The sequence below is a fragment of the Microtus ochrogaster genome, chromosome 15, assembly GCF_000317375.1.
Source record: "Microtus ochrogaster isolate Prairie Vole_2 chromosome 15, MicOch1.0, whole genome shotgun sequence".
Taxonomy (NCBI): Eukaryota; Metazoa; Chordata; class Mammalia; order Rodentia; family Cricetidae; genus Microtus; species Microtus ochrogaster.
Window position 1 is genome coordinate 32,341,116 of NC_022017.1, and position 22,499 is coordinate 32,363,614.

The window sequence follows — 22,499 nt, forward strand, 5'->3', positions numbered from 1 at the left end:
TCCTTGGTCAGAGTTACCCCAAGATATTTTATGCTATTTGTGGCTATCGTGAAAGGTGATGCTTCTCTGATTTCCCTCTCTGCTTCTTTATCCTTAGTGTATAGGAAGGCAACTGATTTTTTGGAGTTGATCTTGTATCCTGCCACATTATAAGGCATATATTTTCAAAGAACGTTCAGGTCCACCATGCAGATGTGGTGGGATAAGGGGATCCTCAAACTCAGTAGTAAAGTAAAAATAACAAAAACCATAATACATTGCATTATTTGAAATTGGTCAACCCCTTTTGTACACTTTCTTATATAACTACTTACTATAATATTATAGAGTTAGTAGGATTATTTTATGAATGGAAAACAACTAGATTTAGGATTTGTATTCATGCATTCTGACTTTAGAAGCTGCCTTCTCAGCCTCAAGGCTGCAGTGGACCTGGGGGGGGGGAGGGAAGAGTCACTGTGATAAGCATTGATGTGTAGGTATCTTGCAAGTATAATATGTAGGCTTTTATAAACATGTTTGTGTAGGTATCTTGAAAGTAGGATTTATCAAGGAACCAGTGAAAGTCATAATTAGGCTCAGTCTAGCTTCAATTCCCAGAGAATTGTGACCACTAAATCTGGTGCTCAGACGTTTTTTATATCCAGGTAAATGATTTTTCAGAAGGTAGTAGCAGTATTACTTATCTAGTCTTATTTCCAGGGAACAGGTAGTGAGAGCCTGTACTCCTTTGATTGAATACAAAGCTAGATTTTTGGTTATGCAAAAAAAAAATCCCTAAGTTATTTATAGCATTTGAATTCAGCAAAAATGTTGGTGTAATATTGAGTTGGAAGTGTGACCTCAGCTTGCCAAGAGCTTGAACTCCAATTCCCAGCCTGCCAAGTGCTTGAACTCTAACTCCCAGCCTGCCAAACACTGACCCCTCCCCTGGAAGGGTCAGGATCACTCCCACAGGGTACTTAGGGTCACAGGAACAAGGAATGTGTGCTTTTGGGTTTATGTGTGCACTCCCCCTGTCTTCCCTCTGCCATGCTCTCGACCACTTGGGAGCCCACCATCTATTAAACTCGGGCATTTAATTTGGCTTCATCTGGTTTGATTGGAATTCTTCACACCAGGGGAGAGGCTCTGTTAGAAAATACTCTTAACAGTTAGCTTTTAAGTAGTCTTTTAAAAGTATCATTTTTAATACCACAAAGGCCTAAAGATAAATTCTATCCCTATGTCTCTGCTTGAATTGTGTTTAATTAAGAAGCTATTTCCAAAGAAGCCTTTGGATAGGCAATGTCTGTCTCTGTGGGATAAGGGTATTTTTGCAAAATAATAATAATAATAATAATAATAACAACCAAAACAGGTGACTGTGGGAGAAGAGTTTTATTCCTCGGAGATGCATTGTTGCTATCTCTCTGCCTATACACTGTTCCTGAAAGCTGGAGCCCACAACCAATGAGGACTGAGGGGATTAGTGGGAACACATGGCAAGAAAGTAGCCAGGGCGTTTGGCCTCAAGTGGCAGAGTACTGTCACTGAGTGTGGTGAACCAGTGGTGTTTGCAGGATTTGTCTGACCCAAGCAGAGTTAACACATGTCAACCCTGCCTTGCCAGCTCCAAGGGATGTTTTGCTTTTCTCCCCTAGAAGCTATAAACCCACAGTATAAATATGAATGTGAAATTACCTGAATTTTCAGCATTTGAAACTTGTTCAAACATTTTAAGAACTACTATGGGAACTAAAGCAGACATGCCTGGAGATGAATTTTGGCTTATGGGAGTCCAATTTATGAGCTCAGAACAAGCTATTGTGACCCGAAATGCTGAATGCGAAGAGGGAAAGGAAGTGGCTCACTGCGAGTTGCCTAGGGCTTCAGCCAATCAGAGAGCAAACAGGAGTCTAAGCCCTGTGCCATGGGACAGTCCTGACACTGAATGAATCCACAGAGCACAGATAATGAAGACTAGTGCATAGTACACAATTCCCCTATAAATATGAAAAGGGAGACCTAGGGACCTCATTTGGGGGGGGGCACATGTGAAAAGAACTGTCTTATTACTTATTTTTGCACATAAAGGACATTGAAGGAAGGAGAATTTAAGATTTACCATAGATGAAAGTTGGAAGAGCTTGAGTCACCTTGGACATCAATGACTTAACCACCCAGATTGCCAGGCTCCTCCCGTTAATGTGTGGGCAGTGATGTGTGTCATGTGGGGACATTTGAGTCTAAGTGGTGACTTCATGCATCTTTGGACAAGTTTGCTGTGCTGGAAGTTCACTCCACCATCCTTCCCAGAGGAGGTGCGATGCCGTCTTTCACCCATGCCTGGAATCCATGTCAAATTTGTTTGACAATGAGGCAACATGCTTAAAAGCTTCATCTTTATTTTCCAGGTCTTGTGATAAAAAAGAAAGTTAAGGGAGAAGGGATTCATCCCAACTTACATTTCAAACACAGAGCCTCGTGGCAGGAGGGTCAAGATTGTAGATGCTTGTAGCAGCTGGTTACCTGGCATCCACAAACAGGAAGCAGAGAACAATCACAATATGCAAACGGAGAAGCTCAGCTGGCTTCTCCATTTCTTGTAGTTCAGGACACCTAACCAGAGAAAGTCCCATCTAACCCTTAAGGTGGGTCTTCCCGCATTATTTAACCAGGTCTATCACTCATTTGCATGCTCAGAGGCATAGATATGCCTGGAGCCTTATCTCTGAGGTGACTCTATATTTCATCAAGTTGACCAGGGTGATGAAGCATTACAAGGATGCTTGTTTAATAATGGTTGAAAATATACTTTTACCAAGCTGGCTGTGTAAATCCTTTGCTTTCATTTTCCATCCAATATTCCTATTCTAAGAGTTTGCTTTTCCAGAACACCTTGTCTCGTGCATAGATATTCTCACTATGCATCAGTGGCACCTGATAGTGAGATTCTGTTTCTCCTCCTTGAGAAGCAGTCCGCTAAATGACCCAATTGGATTACTAGTTGACTGCTGAACTCTCTTGGTCTTTGTCTTTCAGGTAGAAGATGCGCTGAGTGAGGTCGAGTTTCAGCTCAAGGTGGACCTGCACTTTACGGACAGTGAACAGCAGTGAGTGTCATGAATGTCTTTGGTCTGTGTAGGGAGGTTTCTTCCTTCACCCCATACCTCACTCTTAGGTCTTCCTCAAAGCTAGAATCCTCATAATTTCTCTGGAATAACTAGTTACTACTAATCTGAAATGTCCCTCAGATGTTCCAATTTACCAGGAATATGGGATAGACATTTTATTAGTCAAGGTTTTCTAAGGAACAGTTCTGATAGCATCACACACACACATGTGCGCACACACATACATAAACACACATGCACACACACACACACACACACACACACACACACACACACAAGATTTATTAGATTGACTTTTGTGGTCTGGTCCACCTAGTCCAGCAATGGCTGACTCGTGCTAGAGTGGCCAAGAATCCAGTAGTTGCTCAGTCCATGATGCTGAATGTCTCTGCAGTCCCAGTCTGGTGCTGAAGGTCTGTGGAGGGACCTGGGAGATTGCTGGAGAGATGCTGATCTTCAGTCTACATTAGGATCCAAAGGAAGCTGGGAGAAGTTGGTGTGATTACCAGGGAAAGAATGATGCAGCAAAAGAATCGCTAGGCTTGCCAGCAAGAGTGAGAGCAAGTAGGCAAAAATCCTAGTTTCCCTCTTCCATGTCTCTTCTATGTAGCTGCCGCCAGATTTAAGGTGGGTCTTCCTGCTTCAAATAAACTTATCAAGAAAATCACTCACAGGGGTGCCCAGCTGCTCCGGTTTTAACTGATTCTAGATGCTGTCAATTTGACAGCTGTGGTTTGCCATCACAGCATGTCTGCCAGAGCCTGGAAAAGCTCACTCATTTGGAGCCAGGCTGCTCGGGTTCTGCACACAGAAAACTGTTGGCTTCTTGCCTTATTAATTGATATCTTTTACTTAAAGCATTGTTTCTATGTAGTACTGACATGGGAGTTTTAGAGTAATGTCTGCATGTACGAGACAACCAAAACCCCCTTCAAATCATCCTTCCTGGTTTTCCATGTGTTCATACTGAACATCTGCTATTGTCCTTCAACTCTCTGTGAACTGAAAATCTATTTATGTAAAACTTGCCAAGGAAATAGTCAGGGAGCAGTTCTCTTCCTTTGCTTAACTGCTTCCTTCAAATGTGCTCCGTGTCCTCTTCCCTCTATCCTGGGCTGCGCTATTTGCCTCTTAAGCCTTTCCACCTTCTTTCAGGAATTACATAAACAATCTTTCTCTGAGGTATTAAAAAGTGTGACACCAAAACCTTGAAACGCTCATCTCAATTAAGGTTTATTTCCCACTCGATCGGGCCCTTTAAGCACTCATCTCATTTAAGGTTTATTTCCACTCAGTCGGGAGGTTCTCAAAATACCAAAAGGGAGATGGAGGCTTTGTATTCCTTTCTTAGCTTGCTTTGCCCCTACCTCTGTGGTTTGTAGATCAGACACAATGAGTAAGGAAGATACAGTAAAAGGCTGGGGAGTCATTTGAGTGCAGGTAAGGAAGGAGTGCCCTTTCTAGGGTAAATGCTCAGTCATCATTAGGGTTCTTGTGAGTTACTTGCTGGCATGACCATTATGCACACCTCCTTCCCAACTCTGCCCCATCCTTGAAGTCTGTTGATAAACTCCAGTCTCTTCTAGGAAAATATTTGTGGCTTATCCTTTCCATAGAATCCACATGTGGTCCATGGGGGCTGTGTAAAGTTATTTTAATTCCCTTCTTAAAATTGTGGGAGCTATTCCGTACAGATTGCTTTCCCATCAAAGCCATTTTAACCCAGCTATTATCCAGATATATCATGCAGCATAAATCAGGCACCAGGACTCTACATCCACAACTCTAAGGTGCAGAGGCGGTTACCCCCTCAGAACTCCTTCTTTGGTTTCTATCTTATTAGAAGGATCTCCCATTCTCTTGGATAGCTAGGATCAACATAATAAAAATTGCAACACTACCAAAAGCAATCTATAGATTCAATGTAATCCCCATCAAAATCCCAACACAATTCTTCACAGACCTTGAAAGAACAATACTCAACTTCATATGGAAAAACAAAAAACCCAAGATAGTTTAAACAATCCTGTACAATACAGAAACTTCTGAAGGCATCACCATCCCTGATATCAAGCTCTATTATAAAACTACAGTGATGAAAACAATTTGGTGTTGGCATAAAAACAAACAGGTTGACCAATGGAATAGAATCAAAGACCCGAAATATTAATCCACACACCTATGACCACCTGATTTAGATAGCAGCTAAATTTATACAATGGATAAAAGAAATTCGCTTCTTCAACAAATGGTACTGGCATAACCGGATGTCAACATTTAGAAGACTGCAAAGAGGACCTTATCTATCACCATGCACAAAACTCAAGCCCAAGTGGATTAAAGACCTCAATATAAATCCAACCACACTGAACCTGATAGAAGAGAAAGTATCTCTCAAGGCATGGACACTGGAGACCACTTCCTAAATCCCTTTTCCTTTTGAAGAACAGGAACTGAAGGTTGGGTGGAGACTGAGAGTGGCAGAATAGGGTCTAATAGTGTCTGACTTGGTTTCTCTTCCCTTCCTTGGACTTCAGACTCCCTCTATTTAGGACTTTCTTGAGGGTTCTCACAGTAATGGAAACTGAATCATTGTGACTCTGAAGCAAAGAAGAACCTCTACTAAGATGTCAAGAGATCTGGTGGGGTAGATTCATTGAGAAGCAATGTGTATTAAATTGTAGCTGATAAGACCTTGTCTCTGGGCTGCCAAGAGTATTCATGTTCCTGACATAGTGTCTGGTCTCAACAGCACACATTTCTCCCTTGAGAATAACTTGCCCCCCACTTAGGTTCAGAAATCTTCAATTAGGACATGTTGGACAAATCTGTGTAATTTTCAAATTTCAGTAGTGTATAAGATGGGCATCAGGATTTGAAACATTCTTAAGAGGGATAGATGTTTTTATTTATTTTTTCACTTTTCATAGCAGTGTATAGAAAACAAACAAAAAGGGATGAAATGGGAGGCTGTTGTTTCACCAGAGTTAGACAGGCTGTGAAGTCCCTCTTATATATCAGTAGGAAAATGAGGTCTCAAGGCTTTGACCATGTCATGTTACTGAAGGGAACAATGATGCTGACATCTAGTGCATGGAAAAAAGAGGTGCTACTAAATAGTACAACACATAGATAAGTTCTGTTCCCACCAAAGCTTATTCAGTTTCCAAAGTCAGTATTAATGAGATAGAGTCACATACTCGGGACCACAATCCTATCTACACTCTCTGATTTCAAATGGTCCATGAGTACCTGCTTGTACAGGGTCCCAACACTCACCCCCACACAATCCCTGACAGTCTCTGCACAGCTCAGCAGATAGGAAATTTTTTAATACTTAAAGGGGCGATTCATCTTCCTGTGGGTTCTCTCAGTTGGCCTTAATTTTATTCCTTCCAAGTGTGCATAATAATTCTGTCTAGAGGGCTGTTCTTTCTGTGAGATAGCAGATTTGCTGCTGTTTAATTATTTTGTTTGCTTAGCTCCTTTATAAGAATCCCAGACATTCTACTGCCTCATCCACCAAAAATCACCTGCATCTTCTCTACTCTGAGATTCTCTAGGAAGTGGGCTTCTTCTCCATAAGGGTCCATTTCAGAACACCGAAAAGTGATCTCTTCTCTCCTTACATCTTCTGAAGGAGGCTTGGGTTGTTCTCCCTGTCAGGAGTTAATGTCTAAGTAAGCAAAAAGCAATACTGTGCAGTAACAGCACAGAGGAGAGTCAGAGACTACTGGTCTGGCATGGCAGGTTTTTCTCATGACTGTGAACAAGTTAAATAAGTCACATTAGTTTCACTTGCTCTTTTGTGAATAGAATAAGATTAGCAAATATGTTATATGCTTGTCTTACAGGGGAAAGCAGAAGGTCCAGTCCACAGTTAAGATTCAGATCATTATTGTCCATATTAAAGTGAGCATGAAGGCTGACAGTTGCTTGGATTCTCTACCTTTCTTTTTCTGGGTTCATCCTGGTTAAAGCAAAGAATGTGTTACACATAGTCACAATGGGCACCAGGGGACCAATGGTTGATGTAACCTTAGCCACAAACGGCAAAGACCACAAGGAAAGATTGACACTGGGTCAGGCTGTGGGAGCCTTCACTGTCTCCCTTCCCTCTCTGTAATCTATTTGCTTATCTATGGAGGTGACTTTCCTCACGTTCTGGCTCTCTGCAACCTGCAGAGCCACAGAGACTGTTTTTCAGCAATTATGTCTAGACAAACATTATCCTCTCTCTTTGTGTCTTCTGGGTTTGTCTGTCTGTGGCCTGTATCTTAGGATTGGGTATGCATTGATTACAAAGTGCTAGAGCAAAGGAAAGGGACCACTTCCTGAAACTGGTCAGACTGCTTCAGCAGCGGGTTCTGGGTCTTTGTTCATTTAGTCAGTCAGTTGACATTTTCATAACCATGGGCTTGATCACTTTCTCCATCATGTCTGTACCAGTGAGATGCCAGAGATGTAAATGTGAGTTAGTCACCGCTGCTGCCCTTGGAGGCTAGAGATCCCGCACAATTCACAACCTCACAAAATCTGCTCAGCATTTTAAGAGCAGTGTTCATCCTATGGGGGTGAAAAAGGGGGAAAGTGTCCAAGAGATTTGTAGTCATGAGAGGAGCCTTGGAAAGATATGACCATCTTTACCATCTCTGAGCTTCAGGTTTACCTGCAGCAACAGAAGAACTGAGACCCAGAGTTGTTCTGTAGCCTTCATTCTTCATTTACCAATTGTGGGACAAATTCTTTCAACCAGGCTGCATATTGCAGGACCGAGTAAGATGATGAGACTATTAGGCGGAGCTGCTTGAGTGACAGCATGGCCAACCAACCACGCTCACATGAGCTCACTCACTTGCCTTCCAGGCTGCGAGATGTGACCGGAACACCGATGATCAGCAGTCGCACGCTTGGCCTGCACTTTCACCCCCGGAGGGGTCTGCACCACCAAGTCCCTGTCATGTTTGACTACTTCCACCTGTCGGTGATCTCCGTGACCATCCACGCTGCCCTGGTGGCTTTGCAGCAACCTCTGATCAGGTATGAAGTTAGAGGTGGCCCTAACATTCATCCCATGCATCACGGAGAGACACAGCTTATCATAAGCGGTCAGCACACACCAGAGAAGGTGGCCCATGGTTGCTGACTTAAGCTTGGGTCTTCAGCTGGCCCACAGAAGTAGTAGGCGAAAGCTTGGGACAGCCTCAGCATCACAGAGGACAATGGGGAATTTTTTGGGGGGTTGGGGGATAATGTATAAACTGGAGCTCACACCTCATGGATTTAGATTCTTCCATGGGCCTCACTTGTCTCTAGCTGTGCCTTGAGAAGGTCCTCGTGTTTCTGAGCTACATAATCCCTGTGTGTAAAATAAGAACACCGACTTCTATATAAAACTCTTTGAAATTTTTAAAACTCATTTGATATTTTGGGGTGTCTATAAGGTTTCCAGCACTTTATTATCTAATATGCAATTTAAGCTTAAATAATTCATTCCTTAACACCTTCGTATGTGTATAAAATGCACATTTTTCTTACTCCCACCTTTTTTCTCACCTTCTCACTGCTGTCAACCTCCTTTCTTCCTCACGAGTTCCTTTAACACAATCATGTCTTTTGTTATTTTGTGACCCACTGAGTTTAACGAGGGCCATTCGTGGAACATTTTAGTGAATCCCAGAGGAGGCCAGGGGTAGTACAAAGCAGGTATCCAAATCTCTTCCTTCCCCCAGCCACTGTTTGCTCAAATGCAAGTCTGCTTGTAAGATCATTTGCCTTTGCCCTTCATTGACTCACCCTACAGCCTCTCCAAGGTGCAGAGGAGAACTTGGGTTTCATTAGTTCTACAAAGGAAGGGAGAGAGCTCATAAGAGTGATTGTAGTGGGCCATGCATGGCCATCTATCATGGTCTCAGATGGCTGACTATGTCCATTTAGATAATTTTAAACAGGGAGAGTAAACAGTTGCACGTGTGTACAATGAGGAATTTGGGGTATATTCTTGTAACCCAGAGGAAAGAAAATTGTCCAATGTCTGTGTTCTAGACAGTTTCTATAAGTTTGCATGCATGTGTATGAGAATAAGCAGAATCCTTGATGGTTTCTTTGTCCATAACCTAAAAGGTCTGCTGTCTGTTAGAGTCTGGGAATAGAAAATGAGATATGACGTCTTCCTTGACCCAGTTTTATTCATCTGTGGATGGACAACTGGGTCATTTCTGGTTCTGAATGAGACTGATAGAGATACTGGATATGTGTTGAGTGCCTAGGATGGAAAGCATTGCCCAACAAGAAAGTAAGTTGGCTATTGGCTAAGGTGAAGTGATTTGAGAAGGCAGAACTGATTATCATGGCACAAGTTTGGGGAAGTGTTAGCGCTTAGCTATGGAAATGCCTGCACAGGAATTAAATCAGAACACATAGCAAGGAGAAGTAAGAATGGGGAAGTAAGAGAGACAGACAGTTAGTTAGCAACAGCTCTGGGCCTGGAGCTGAGAGTCAACGTCAAATAGTTTGTGGCCTTCTATAACTGACTGTGCCTAACGTTCTTCTGCCCAAAACTTTGCTGAGCTCTTAGATTGAAGCTGTTCCTACACTGGAGGTCCTGGACTGAGGGGAAAAAGGGACAAGGGCCAGGGGTCTATGGTTTTAATTCTTCACTTCTAATGGGTGTCTACGGGGGCCTGCTGTGCTCCAACCGAAGCATCTGAGTCCACACACAATGAGTCTAAGAGGACCATGTAGGGTCCTTTGAAACACAATTTATAAAAACTCAGGGATAAAAATTGGAGTTCAACCTGAAGACCAGAAAAGCAAAGCAACTAGCTACTGGCTCTTACCTCAACCTCAGTCTAAAAATGGCGATCCTGCCTTTAGCTACTGGGATTAAAGGTGTGTGTTACCACTGCTTGGTCTGTAAGGCTGACCAATAGGGCTTTTTTACTCTTTGATCATCAGGCAATGTGTATTTATTAAAATGCAAATGAAATATCATTACAGTCCTCAGCATAGACCTTCAGATAGCTGTGTCCAGTGGGTTGAGCTGATGTTTGTATGTTGAATTAGGTAGGGTGAGTGTTAGAGCAGAATGTTAGAAAAACGTTACAATGTAGGAACATGGGAAAGCAACCATGGCCTTGGAAGCTGCAACAAAAGAAGAATCTAGAAAGTAGAAGAGTTCAAGTCTCCCTCAGACCATGTTCCCTAGCTGGGTGATTCCTTCTGATCAAGGCTGCTTCAGTGCATGGCTCAGTGTGAAATCTGTGTGCCAAGGGTGAGACAGAGCAGGTGTGCTCTGAGATCAGCAGAGACTGTTCATCTGGAGGCCAGGCAACAAGCCAGATGTGAAAGCAAGTGACCCTTCCGGGGCTTCTGGGTCCCAGAGAATAAGCTATTCCCATGCAGCTAGAGTTAAGAATATCTGGCTGCTTAGTTCCTCTATTTACTTTCTAGGGGATCTTTGAATAGTTGATCTCACGCCTCTGGGTGCCTGTTTCACCATATAGATACATACATATACATGTGAACAAATATTTTTGTGATAATAAACCAACAGATATTATGACTGTACATGATAAAAAATGTGTAGACTGTCCCACATCATGAACATGTGTGTAATAAAGGCTCAGAAGAATTGAAAACTAGCAATTCTGAGATGTACATATTGTACCCCTGGCTGTTAAGAGACTCAGAGTCTAGAAGAAATCCAGGTGGTAAGCTTCCAAACTGAGGGGTGTGCAAAGTACTGGCAAGGCCTGAGTCAGGGAGCAATTTGAAGAATGGGCTTCAGGACTGGGTAGCCCCCAGTGCCAAATCCGAGATTCTACTTTCTCACTCTGTCCACTTGAGCATGCAGGATTCAGGTTCAGTTATCAGCAGACAGTTGGAAGGATTCAATGACAGGACACAGGAAGCCCTTGATTATGCATGTGTCCAGGAGATTAATTTTTGTAAAGCACCCACTGTATTCTGGGCCACCCATTTGGCACCGATAAGCTCCTGACAAACGGCAGGAAGCTTTATGCACAGGGGTGTGCACCTCTCCTTGTGACTCAGAGAGAAGCTTTACAGAAGACATTGCTCTACCCAGGGGACAAGGGTGTGACAGTGAAAATTGAATTTGGGAAGGTAAATTGGAGTCAGATTTTGGCAGTGTAATTAATGATGCATCCAGGGGTTGGACACAAATTAGTTGAGTATAAAGAGACACTGAAAGCTTATGCCTCAGAACAATCCTCAAGACGTAGCCCTCTCAAACTTCGTCAGGCAGGAGGGTCACTAGTGCAGGCAGGAGGACAACTGAAATGAACGGTTTCCCAGCATCTGACATCACCTTTCGGCTCTAATGTTGCCAGGGACTCTGATGCTATCCAACCATGGGTTTGGAACCAGGATGTCTTAGGAAGTTTAACCTTTCGGTAGGAGCAAACTCGGCAAGTTTGTCGGCAGCAACCTTCCAGATGGGAGCAGGCACAGCTGCTGAAGAGTTAAACTTCACAGATGGGGTAAAAATAGAACCGCCTTCTACTCTCTGGGTTTTGCAAGAAGAATTTCTGTCTTGACACATGGTACCTTGGAACAAAGGGAACCCTTTAAGCTTGTGGGAAATACCTGTCAAATCGGGTAAGCAGCAGCTTTTCCAGAAAAGCACGCTCATAGGATCAGTTAGGTCCAACACGGATGCCACAGCTGGGAAACAGAAATTTCACCTCAAAAGACTCTTAGCCTTTGCTGGGAACGACCAAAGAAAATCTAGTTTTTTTTTTAAATAGTTTTTAATCTTCAAATAGGTAAAGTCAAGTGTCTCCTAGGGGCTCCCTCCAGTAGAGATGCCAACTAAAAGCCATAATTAAATAGCAAGTATTTTCGTCCTTTGTTGACAGATATCCCAGGGAAGGGGTCATGATTCCTTATGTACACGCACTTTTTTTCTTCTAGAATGTTCCTACCAGTATCTTCTGGCTGTATAGTAAATTCGCCATAACATTCAGTTCAATATAAATCCAAAGGCAGATATGGTGAGGCATGTCTATAATCTTAGCACTCAGGAAGTTGGGGAAGGAGAACCAGGAATTTGGCCAAAAGAACAAAACAAAACAAAACAAAGCAAAAGCAAATTCAAATATTATTAGTATTCCATAATACGATTGTCCCACAGTGAGGCAAAGCATCTCGGGTACCTAAATACTCAGAAGCTCAAGGCACCTATATTAAATTATAGGTTTTCCTGTAACCTATGTGTGTACTACTCCTACATGCTTTACGTTACCCCCAAATTACTTGTGATGACACTGCAGTTAAAACTGGGGAGCTAAATATGATTGGAATCCCATGAGCCAATGCACATGTAATTATGTAGTTAGTGACCGAGTGACTTTGATCCAGTTAGATTCTCAAGAATACTTACCAGCAAATCTTATTCAGTGTCATTGTTTGCTAGACCTTACACTTAAAGCTAACTTTTGCAACTATCAGGAGTCTCCATGATACCCCATGGCTCAAGTGCATTAATCCTTCTGACAGGAGATGACATAGGAGGTTCAAATCCAGTCCAGGTCCCATTATGTAAGTGGTGTCGCTGGTTAGGAACTCCTGCTAGCAAGTGTAAGTTCCACACTGTTGTGGCTGCCTACTGTGCCACACCACTTCTGTGGACTTAGCCCTTTCATCCAGCTCATTTCATACACTTCTCCTCTATGTCCATTGGCTGCTGTGCATCCCCATCATGTTCCAACATAGACTGATTGGTTTGAGTCCCCTTCTAGGCCAATGTGTGCTGACGGTGTAAGTGACACATTACCACTTCGGCATTCTGACACCTCATGCGCTCTCTGGCTTGTGGTATTAGACTAATAATACTTGGATAAATGAATTCAATAAAAATGTAACCTTAACTTTATTTCTCTGCCAGTATTGCTACCAGAAGCATGAGTTCCTCGTCTGACATCTGCCCCCCTTGCACAAGCACTCAGAGCAAAGATGGTGACATCTGAGGACATTCATGTTAGAGACCATTTTGTTTTGTTTTGTTTTGCCATGAGAGACTCTTAGTCTCTTTGGGAGATTAAGACATACCTACAAAATGGTAACTATAGAATTTAAAGTGTGTCTAAATAAGCTATTAGATTTTTTAATTTCTTTAGAACTTCATACACGAGTACTGTATTTACATTATTTTTCACCCTCTCCCTCCTCTTTCCAACTTCTCCTATGTCCCCTGTAGTCCCTCTCATATTCATGACCTTTTCTTCTTTAATTAATTATCATTACATTAATATAAACACCTGTTGAGTTTGGTTAGTGTTGCTGATAATGTGTGTGTGTATTTGTGTGCATGTGTGTGCGTGTGTGGGCACGCTTAGGGATGCCCAGTTGGAAAAACTATCAGGTGGCTTGTCCCTGCAGAAGAATGGTTTTTTTTATTCACTTAGTATGTTAGTTGCCCGAAGCTCTTCATTTTGGTTTAGGGCCTTGTGAAATTTCACAGTGACATGGCAACTGGTACACTTACTGTAAAAGTCTTGTTTAGCCAGCTGTATTTTTGAGATTTCATGTGTGCAGCTTCGCTGTTATATATAGAAGACACGATCTCACATACCATCCCGAATACATAAAATCTCATCTGAGTCAGTAGCGCTTTAATAGCCGATATTTGAAGGAAAGGGAAAACAGTGTAAGCAGCTTTATTCTCATTTATTATTGGAGGAAAATCACAAAGTTTAAGGTAGAAGGACTGACCATATACCTAAATATCATAAGGACACACGATCTAGTCACATTCCTAAATCTCCATTGACTCTAAGATTGATGATAGCCAGATGACCTGCCAGATGACCTTTATAATGAATCAGAATTGGGCAGAGAAAAAAACCCATGTTTTTTTTTTCCCTCTTGATGAGATTACAGCATTCCCAGATAACATGTAGTAATACTTTATTGATTACAGCAGTCTAGGACATATCGCAGGAGTCTTCCATGGATCGTGGAGATGAACATAGTTTTATGACTTTCACCAAAAGGCAAGTAGAAGCAAGGAGGGACTAAAACTAGAAAGAGCTCATGCAAGGCAATGACCCCATGAGGGCAGAAGTAGATCTCAAGAGCATGATGAACTTGGCAGGGTGGGCGGTGTCTTCTACTCTGGTCAGGAGTTCCTTCTAGCTGCCTCCCAGAAAGATGATTCCCTAGGACATACCCTCAATAACCTCTCAGTCAGAGGACATACAGGTGTTGGGATACCTCTCTGTACCTCTGCTGATGCACACATCCAAGAATACTCACCCATTAGATAGTATTGGAAACACAACATCCAGACCCTCCTGCTGGAACACCACTTAAATCTGTACCACAGGCTCCTCCATTGCAGCCCAGAGGGAGCTGATTTAACACATGGTGGCTTACTCACCTCCTGTTTTCTCCTTACCCTTCTTTACAGTTTCACCCGCCCAGGAAGAGGCACCTGGTTAGGGAAAGGTGGCCTAGACGCAGGACCAGAACAGCCCACTATTTCTCTGGAAAATTTGGTCTTTGGAGCTGGATACTGCAAGCCGACTTCCTCAGAGGTAACGTATGCATGGGAGCCCATGACCCTGTGACCTGTAGTTCTCACTTTGAAAGGGTGTGTCCTATGAGGTTCCTTATTCTATCAACTATATGTTTGTTTGTTTCTTTCAAGGTCCAATCATCCTTTGACTTTTCACTAATCTTCTCTTAGATGTTTTCTGAGTGTCAAGGCCTATAACAGACGTAGTGAGTATTCTTCTATGGCTCCTCCTATTTCTAGTCCTTTTGGAGATAAGAGCTCTCTAGAAGCGAGGTGGTGATAGTACTGTAAGGTTGTTTCCTTCACACTATGTGGTGATATTGAATGTCTGTTGACATTGGGTATGCCTGCTTTCAAATCCTGGATCCAACTCTTCAATCTCTCTGTATGTCCCTCTCCCCACCTCTACAGCAGCGTCAGCAAGAACCACTAATCTCACATGCAGTTATGTACACCCAATTTTGTCCCAAATTAAAGTCCTTTGACTCATACCTGGCCATTAGGTGCTGTTTAATAAATACATATGACTACCTCTACATTCCCTTTGCTTCTTCCCGAGAAGGATCTGACATTGCTCTTCTTTCATCACTGCCTGTATTACTTTTTAACACATGGGGCATTTTGTTAGTGTATTCTTCTAAACTATCCAGCCAGTATTACTCAGGGCTGCCCAGAGACATGGAACCACTAGGAATGATTTCTGCATTGTTGTTGGGAGTTGACTCACAAGATTCTGGAGGCTGAGAAGGCTGCAAATCTGCTTCACCAAGTTGGAGACCAAGGAGAGTTGATGGCAGAGGTCTAGGCCAAGTCGAATTCCAGAAGCTGGATAACATTGTCACTTATGAAGGATAGCCATTTGCTTTGTTATAGTCAGAAACACAGTGGATTGGCCCTGCCATGTCACACTGCAGAGGCAGATCTCTTCCCCTCAGGGAGGTCTTTGGTTCAGTTCAAACAGTTCTCAGAGACACCGATCCTGGCAGCTACAACAATGTTTAACCAAACATCTAGCCACCCCACGACCCAGGCAGGGAGACACAAGAAATTTATCATGTTTAAACCAAAGACAGGCATGTGAAAGACTGCCTAGCCAGTTCTGCCACCTTCTGCTACAGTTCAGGATATGAAGGAAAATACCCTGCTCTTCTGGAGTTTCCCCATTTGAGATCTAGTCAGGAGATCCAGTTGCAAATGTGAGCCTAGTCCCATCTCTATCTGGGTTAAGTTGCTATGTCACATGTCTTCATGGTCCTGAGGTCTCCAAATTGGGACAGCCACAATTTCCCTAAAGGATGGGAAAGTGAATCTATAGTAGCGCTTGTTCTCATGCGTGGAGCTGGCGCTGGAGAACAATGAGAACAGAATGATTGTACACGCTCAGTACTTCTGGTACCCACCAAGCTTCCTGGAAGCTAATGTGTTTACCTCCTACACAGGAGCCTCAAATGAGTGAGGGGGAGATGGGACAGCTAAGAGCCTGCCAGCATAACATGGGCATTTCTCTTACCCCCCTTTGCATCACCTATGCATTTCAGCATGGCATGAGGTCTGGATAGAAGGCTCCCCATCCCAATGTCTACAGCAGACCCCCTCATCCCTCAGTAGATGTGGTGGTATGTCCCCAAGTCATCTGCCAATTCCCTTGCTACCGAGACATTGACATCTGACTCCCACACAGAAACAACCATTCTGCCCAGTTTCCAATCACAGTTCAACGTTCCCTGTGACAAGTTCTGCCTCAATCACAGCACTGTATGGTGTCTTTAAGAGTCTCCCTGACAGACGTACCACCTAAAAACCATCAGTTCAGTGTCCTGCCAAGGGAATATGGCCAGAGATATTGATGATTGGTAGCATTCACAGCCTAATTCAAAACATTTACAGCAGCATCCTCACACGCTGAGGTCCTTAGCTGATGCCGCTGAAGCGTGTGAAAGTGTGATGCTCCATCTACCTGGGAGGTTCTCTGGGGCTCAATGTCATTTGCATCAGCCTAAACCATTTGTACCAGCACTGTACAAACAGTGCTGTCTGATTCCCCAAATGCTTGATTGATCTCTGGCTCTTCTGTGCAGGCGCTCTGCATAGTTCAGTGGAGGGACTATCTCATTTAACTTCTTCTCTAGGACCTAACAGGACACCTGCCCTGACACCAGCACCCAAGCAATGTGTGTTGAAAGGAGGATTGAAACAACTGTGTACAACATGCGGGTGCAGAGTTTGAACAACTAGAGATTCAGGAGAGAGATCACTCACTGCAACAGACAGTAAGGGCGGAGCCATGGTGTAATAGACTATGTTGGGAGATTGCAAAGTCGCCAGAACCAGCACTGGGCAGAGTAGCCAACACTGTAGTACATTCCAGTCCACTGAACTTTTTTTTTCCCCACATGTCCTGGCACACTGCCAGAGACTGTTGTGATGTGTCCCCTTCTGTGACAAACACTGACAATTTGTGGAAACTCGGTGCTTACAGAAACTGTAAGTTTGTTCAGCTGTGAAATGGGTCTGTCTTCTGGGAAGATTTCAGAGATTTATATGTGTAAATACTTTATATCACCGGGCTTGGCAGGCAGATGATACAGTATAGTGGGAGTGTGTTTGTTTGTCTGTTTGTTTTCCCATTTTTTCTTGGCTGCTTCTAGGGCTCTGTGTCAAAATTAAATGTGCCTGCCTTTCAAATGTTCAGAGAGAAAGACTGATTTGTGAGTCTTGGCACTGGGCTTGCTCCTGAAAGTTGGTCCTTGAGTTGTTTTAAGGGCTCCATTCTTTTCCTGTGTATTTCCCATTTGGGTCCCATCCAATTATGCGGAGTCATTGCTGTGTGCCCACCCTGCACCTTCCCACCAGGCAAGGCTGCCAAGCAGAGAATCCAATCTTAGTTCCAAATTCCCTTGAGAGCACTGTATCCACATCTCAAGAAGCCCGGAACATTAGCAGGCAGAAGCGGAATCCACACGGACTGCCTCATCAGCTGGAGGCATCCGAGACAGGTGCTCCTCTCAGTAAGACCTTCCCGACAGAGGCCTGGGAAAAATCAGAGATTCGTGGCAGAGTGAGCTTGTTGGAATGAATAGCATCCCAGGAAGGTAAGGGATGCTGCTGCAGTGGGACCTGCCCCAATTCTCGGATCACTACAACCACTGCTTCTACCATCACCAACAGCAAGCTTTCCCTTTAACTATGAGAAGTGTGATGTTGGTCATTTTAGTTCACACCTATTGTCACTGCTCTCCCTTAAGATGTCATTTACAGCTGCTCCCTGACACCAGGTGAATAGAATGTCAAATGATGTGTATCTCTATGTCTCCCACTTACAGAGTTCTTCTGTGCAGGTCTTGCTTCTCTTTAGCTCCCTCTGTGTATCTGGCTCCTAGTGTTTCCTCAGAGAGCATTGGTTGAGCTGTGGTCTTGTAGTTTTAATCTCCGTTTCGCTGATGATTACTAGTGATGAAACGTTTTGCCCCCCTGCTCCATCCCCTTTGGAGGAATGTCCATGTGCATAATTTGTCTATATGTAAATTTGCTTATCTTTGATGATTTAATTTTGTCCAGTCATAGGAGTTCCTCATACAAGTTGGATATTAGCTCTTCATCAAATCGCAGCTGAAAGTGGTTGCATTGCATGGCTTGTCCCTTTGCAAAAAGGAGCCTTGTTTGGCACAGCCCCACTTGTCTCTTCCCTTCCAGCTGCCATCCAGCCTCACCAGTATAAATGTCCTCAAGTTTCCTTTTACGTTTTCCCCAGGGCTTTTTTATAGTTTCAGGTCTGACACTACATTCTTCAATACATTTGAGATGATTATAGTGTATGGGGTGAGGAATGAGTTCAGTATGGATCCATTCTTTTCTGTATGGTTATGCAATTCAAACACTGTTTATGTGAAAGACTATCCATGTCCCGTTGTGTGGCCTTGGTATTATTCAGTGACAGAGAGGATTTATTGCTGAGATGTCTGCTCTTTTAAAAGGTGTATTATGGTGATACGAGTTCTGTGGGGAAAAAATGCAATAAGCTTACTATATTTAATGACTCGGGGTGGGCTTGCCATTCTGTTCAGTTGGTTTCCTTGCAGTGTCTATGGCTGTAACTCACCGTGTGAGCCATTGCCATTCTGCTCTCTATTCTGAAATCATAGGCTACAATACTTCCTGTTTACCTTCTTCTCACAGTTGCTTTGGCTGTTCAGGGTCCTTAGTGTCCCTTAGGATTATATTCTATAACTTAAGTGAATCACAGAATAAAACAATACTGTGTGAAATAGCTAGAGACCAGCACGTAGCAAGGAATGAAACTGTGTCCTGTCACCAGGGATGTAGGGAAGGAGAAGAGGTTGGAGTTTTGATCTTGTGTGAAGAGAGAGGTTCCTGGAGAGCTGTTGCACTGAGCTTCTCTGTACTCCATCCTGCTCGGTGTGTGTACAGTTTGGTTAAAAGGGTGGATCTCATATTAAGCACTCTCACTTGAATTTTAAAAAGAAAAAAAATATCCTAATCAGAAAGACCACAAAAAAACTACCAAGCCATAGTTATTTTTAAAAAATGATTTGTAGTTAAAAAGCTAATGTGTTTTAATATTTTAAGAATTTGAATGGTGACCATTCCTGTGCTTCCCTCATCGATGTAAATTGACTGACATTTTTCTCATTTAAATGCCTGTCTCGTTTAACAAAATCATGCAGAAAATGTAGCAGGTTGTTTGTATGACATATGGGCTAGGGTGGGCAGGTGATTCAGAATAATTCCATGGGTCATTTCTAAAGGAGCGCATGCATCTGTGACAGAAGGCCTTGCATCCAAACTGTAAGGTACTGTCTGTTTATGTCATGCTCCCGTGGCTGGAGACAACCCTAATTTCACGCAGCTGAGGCTGGATGCCTTGTTCCTGACTAATTCATATCACAGGTCTCAGGAAGGAATCTGCGCCTTTCATAGGCCATCCAGTGTCACCCATCACCTCATTGGTACCCAGCATGTCTCCTGGTACACCGCAAACACTTAACAAAAAGGTTTTGAATAAACGCAAGGCGGAGGATCAACACGGTTACAGGCAAGAGCAACAGACGTGGAGTGAACGCCAGGGTGGGGCTAAGGTAACATTTTCCCTGTGGGTTACCTTTGGTTGTTTGCTCCAGTCCTGGCACTGCCTTAAACCTCTGTTTCTCTATGGGGATACTGGAATCTGCTCTCATGGGAGGTTTGTCTGCGACTTGTGATGACAAAGCAATTCTCATCTCCTCCCACCTTCTGCTTTATGCTTTTTTTATGCTTTCTTGGTGGCTACCCCACGGCAGTGTGACGGCAGTCACCAACAACCCATCTAGCCGTTCACAGAAGTCCTGCTTTCTAAGTGCCGTTATTCTCAAGATCTGACTGGAGGGACTCAAAATCTGCTGACTGAAGCAAATCAGCTGGAGCATGAAGCGGAGCATGAAGCCAGATGAGCTGTGTGGAGCTCTTACGTCATCTGCGTTTAGACTCACCTTTCTCCTGCTCATCCCCACAGTGCCCAGCTCAGGCCATGCTCTCACGTTCTCCACTCAGGACTGACTGGTCAGCAACAGGTGCCTCCTCAATAACTAACCATGATAATGTTTGCTCCGCATTGGATGGCTGAACCTGTGTTTTCGCCCATAGTCACACGGTGTGTGTTCTCCTGGAGAGTGCTCAAGTTTAATTCTTCACTTAGGAATTCCAAGGCAGCCAGTGTGACCAGTCAAGAGGCTGGGAACATCATGAGTGACCCTGTTGTAGGCATGCATTTGAGCCTGCTCATGTGTCCAGGGTTGTGTACCTCACAGCATAGAATTAGATCAGGTACACCTGACTGGAAATAGAACAGTTTATTAATAAAAATAAAATACCCTGGAGAATGGGGTGGGGTGGGATAATGAGCTGAGGGGGGACACAGATGTTTATAACCACTGAGCCTGGAATGGCATGCTCTTTGATATGACATTTGGATGGCATCCAACTTCATATATTCTGTGCTTTTCTTGAACACCCTCTGTTTGTTGTCTGAAGCCTAGGTGGGGAGGGGCTTCCAGGCTTTCTCTGCCTCCTGGTTCCTTTTATATTTTATTATTCATATAGCTTTCCCAGCCTCTCTTCTCCTGCCACAACCTGATGGCTTGGGGCCATGTGAACCAGGTTAGCACAGATAAGCCATAAACAGACTATAATCGGGATTCTAAAGACAGTCGTAATTATCATTCTTGCTTGTGGCGTATTGATTGGTGGTAAGCACAGTTTAGGACAGAGGGAAGGACGGATGCTGCTGCAGCAATCCCAGAAATAGTAGAGTAGTGGCCAGAGGCAAAGGGGGCAGAAGGGTAATTAAAGGAGAGACAGACACAGATGGCAGAGGAATGGCTGTAGTAGAAGGCAGGGAACCTGCAGAGAAGCAGACTTCAAATATTCTGTCATGAATTACAAAGGCTTCACCAGGAGCTAGCACCCTACTGAGGGGAATTAGCAATACTGATTTACACTGAAGTGTGAATGGCTGAAACTATTCCTTTTGAAATACCTTAATCCAGGTTCTCTCTCTCTCTCTCTCTCTCTCTCTCTCTCTCTCTCTCTCTCTCTCTCTCTCTCTGTGTGTGTGTGTGTGTGAAAGAGAGAGAGAGAGAGAGAGAATGTGTGTTACACGTCCACTTACGTACATTATATATGTATTTTAAGTAAACATAAAATAATATCTCCCTGTGGCTTTTAGTCTTTAGTCATCTTTAATGTTCTTTTATCCATCTTCCTCTGCATGACTCTGCTTCCCAGCTCTTCAGATAAAGCACACCTTCCCCCATTTTTCTTATTTAGCCATAGTAGCAACTAATGACCCCTGGGAGATAGAAAATTAGCCCCTCCCAAAACCTCGATGTAGCCCGAGGGTAGGTTCCTATTGCTGATGACGACACACACTTACACGTTGGGGATGACCATAGCCGGCTGTCACACAAAAGCATCTTTCCTGTCATCTAGCTTCCATGGTTGCAACAAATAGTATGCAAGCTGCCAAGGGAGGGAAGTAATTAAACTGTTCTATCCAGCTGTAGCACCTATGAATCGTGATAAGGACCAGCATGGAATAAATACAAAAGGTGAAATAACTGGTACTTGGGTGTGTGTGTGTGGGGGGGGGTCAACAGCTACCTAACCTTCTGTATGTGTTGGCAGCCCTGTCCCAGCATTTACAGTTTACAATATTTACAACATTTGTAGCCTGCACTGAGTCATGGCTGAGATCATAGGGGTTCTGGGCACTGGTACCAATTGCAGTTCTAGTAAATGACTAAAGGCAGGAAGTCAACTCTGTGATGAAAGAAAGCTGTGAGGGTCAGGCTCCTAGCTGAACAACTCCAGCAGAACTGGAATTGTGAAATACGGTCTCCAAGAGGCAGCCACTCCCCTCACCAATAGGTATCCTCTTCTCGCCCTGAAAACTCAGCCGGGCCAAAGAAGCACCGAAGACCCACGCTTTCTGTCTCCATTGCTATGAATAATTGACTATATTTGATAGTTTCTATCACCTTGAAAAATCGCTTTTCAAAGATTGAAATAATAAAAGATCCATCTAGGAACAAGGATGGGATATTACCTTCTGTTTCCATGGAGACCAAATTGCGAGTGTTCTCTCTGTGATTTTTATTGGCAGTTGCTGAGACCACACTTCCTGGGTTAGCTTGGCCAGTAAGTACATGATATTTATCATTGCCTGCAAATGTATGGAAATCAACCCAACTTACACTTACTCTTGGAGTTTTAGAAGTGGCCTTTCCCCCCGTAGTTTGCATCTATTTAACTCAAAGTGGTACTTTCCTGTGCCAAGTAAGCAGTTC

At 43.5% G+C, this 22,499-nt stretch overlaps 1 protein-coding gene across 3 annotated transcripts in view; it reads left to right on the forward strand.

Annotated features, from left to right (window-relative positions):
- Positions 1 to 22,499, forward strand: part of Fam135b (family with sequence similarity 135 member B) — a 272,906-nt gene that overhangs the window by 180,007 nt on the left and 70,400 nt on the right. For all 3 annotated transcript variants that reach the window (XM_005354527.2, XM_026782497.1, XM_026782496.1), the window contains exons 5-7: positions 3,025 to 3,095; positions 7,983 to 8,156; positions 14,551 to 14,677. In XM_005354527.2, the coding sequence (XP_005354584.1) occupies positions 3,025 to 3,095; positions 7,983 to 8,156; positions 14,551 to 14,677 (372 nt within the window). The remainder of the gene's footprint in view (positions 1 to 3,024; positions 3,096 to 7,982; positions 8,157 to 14,550; positions 14,678 to 22,499) is intronic.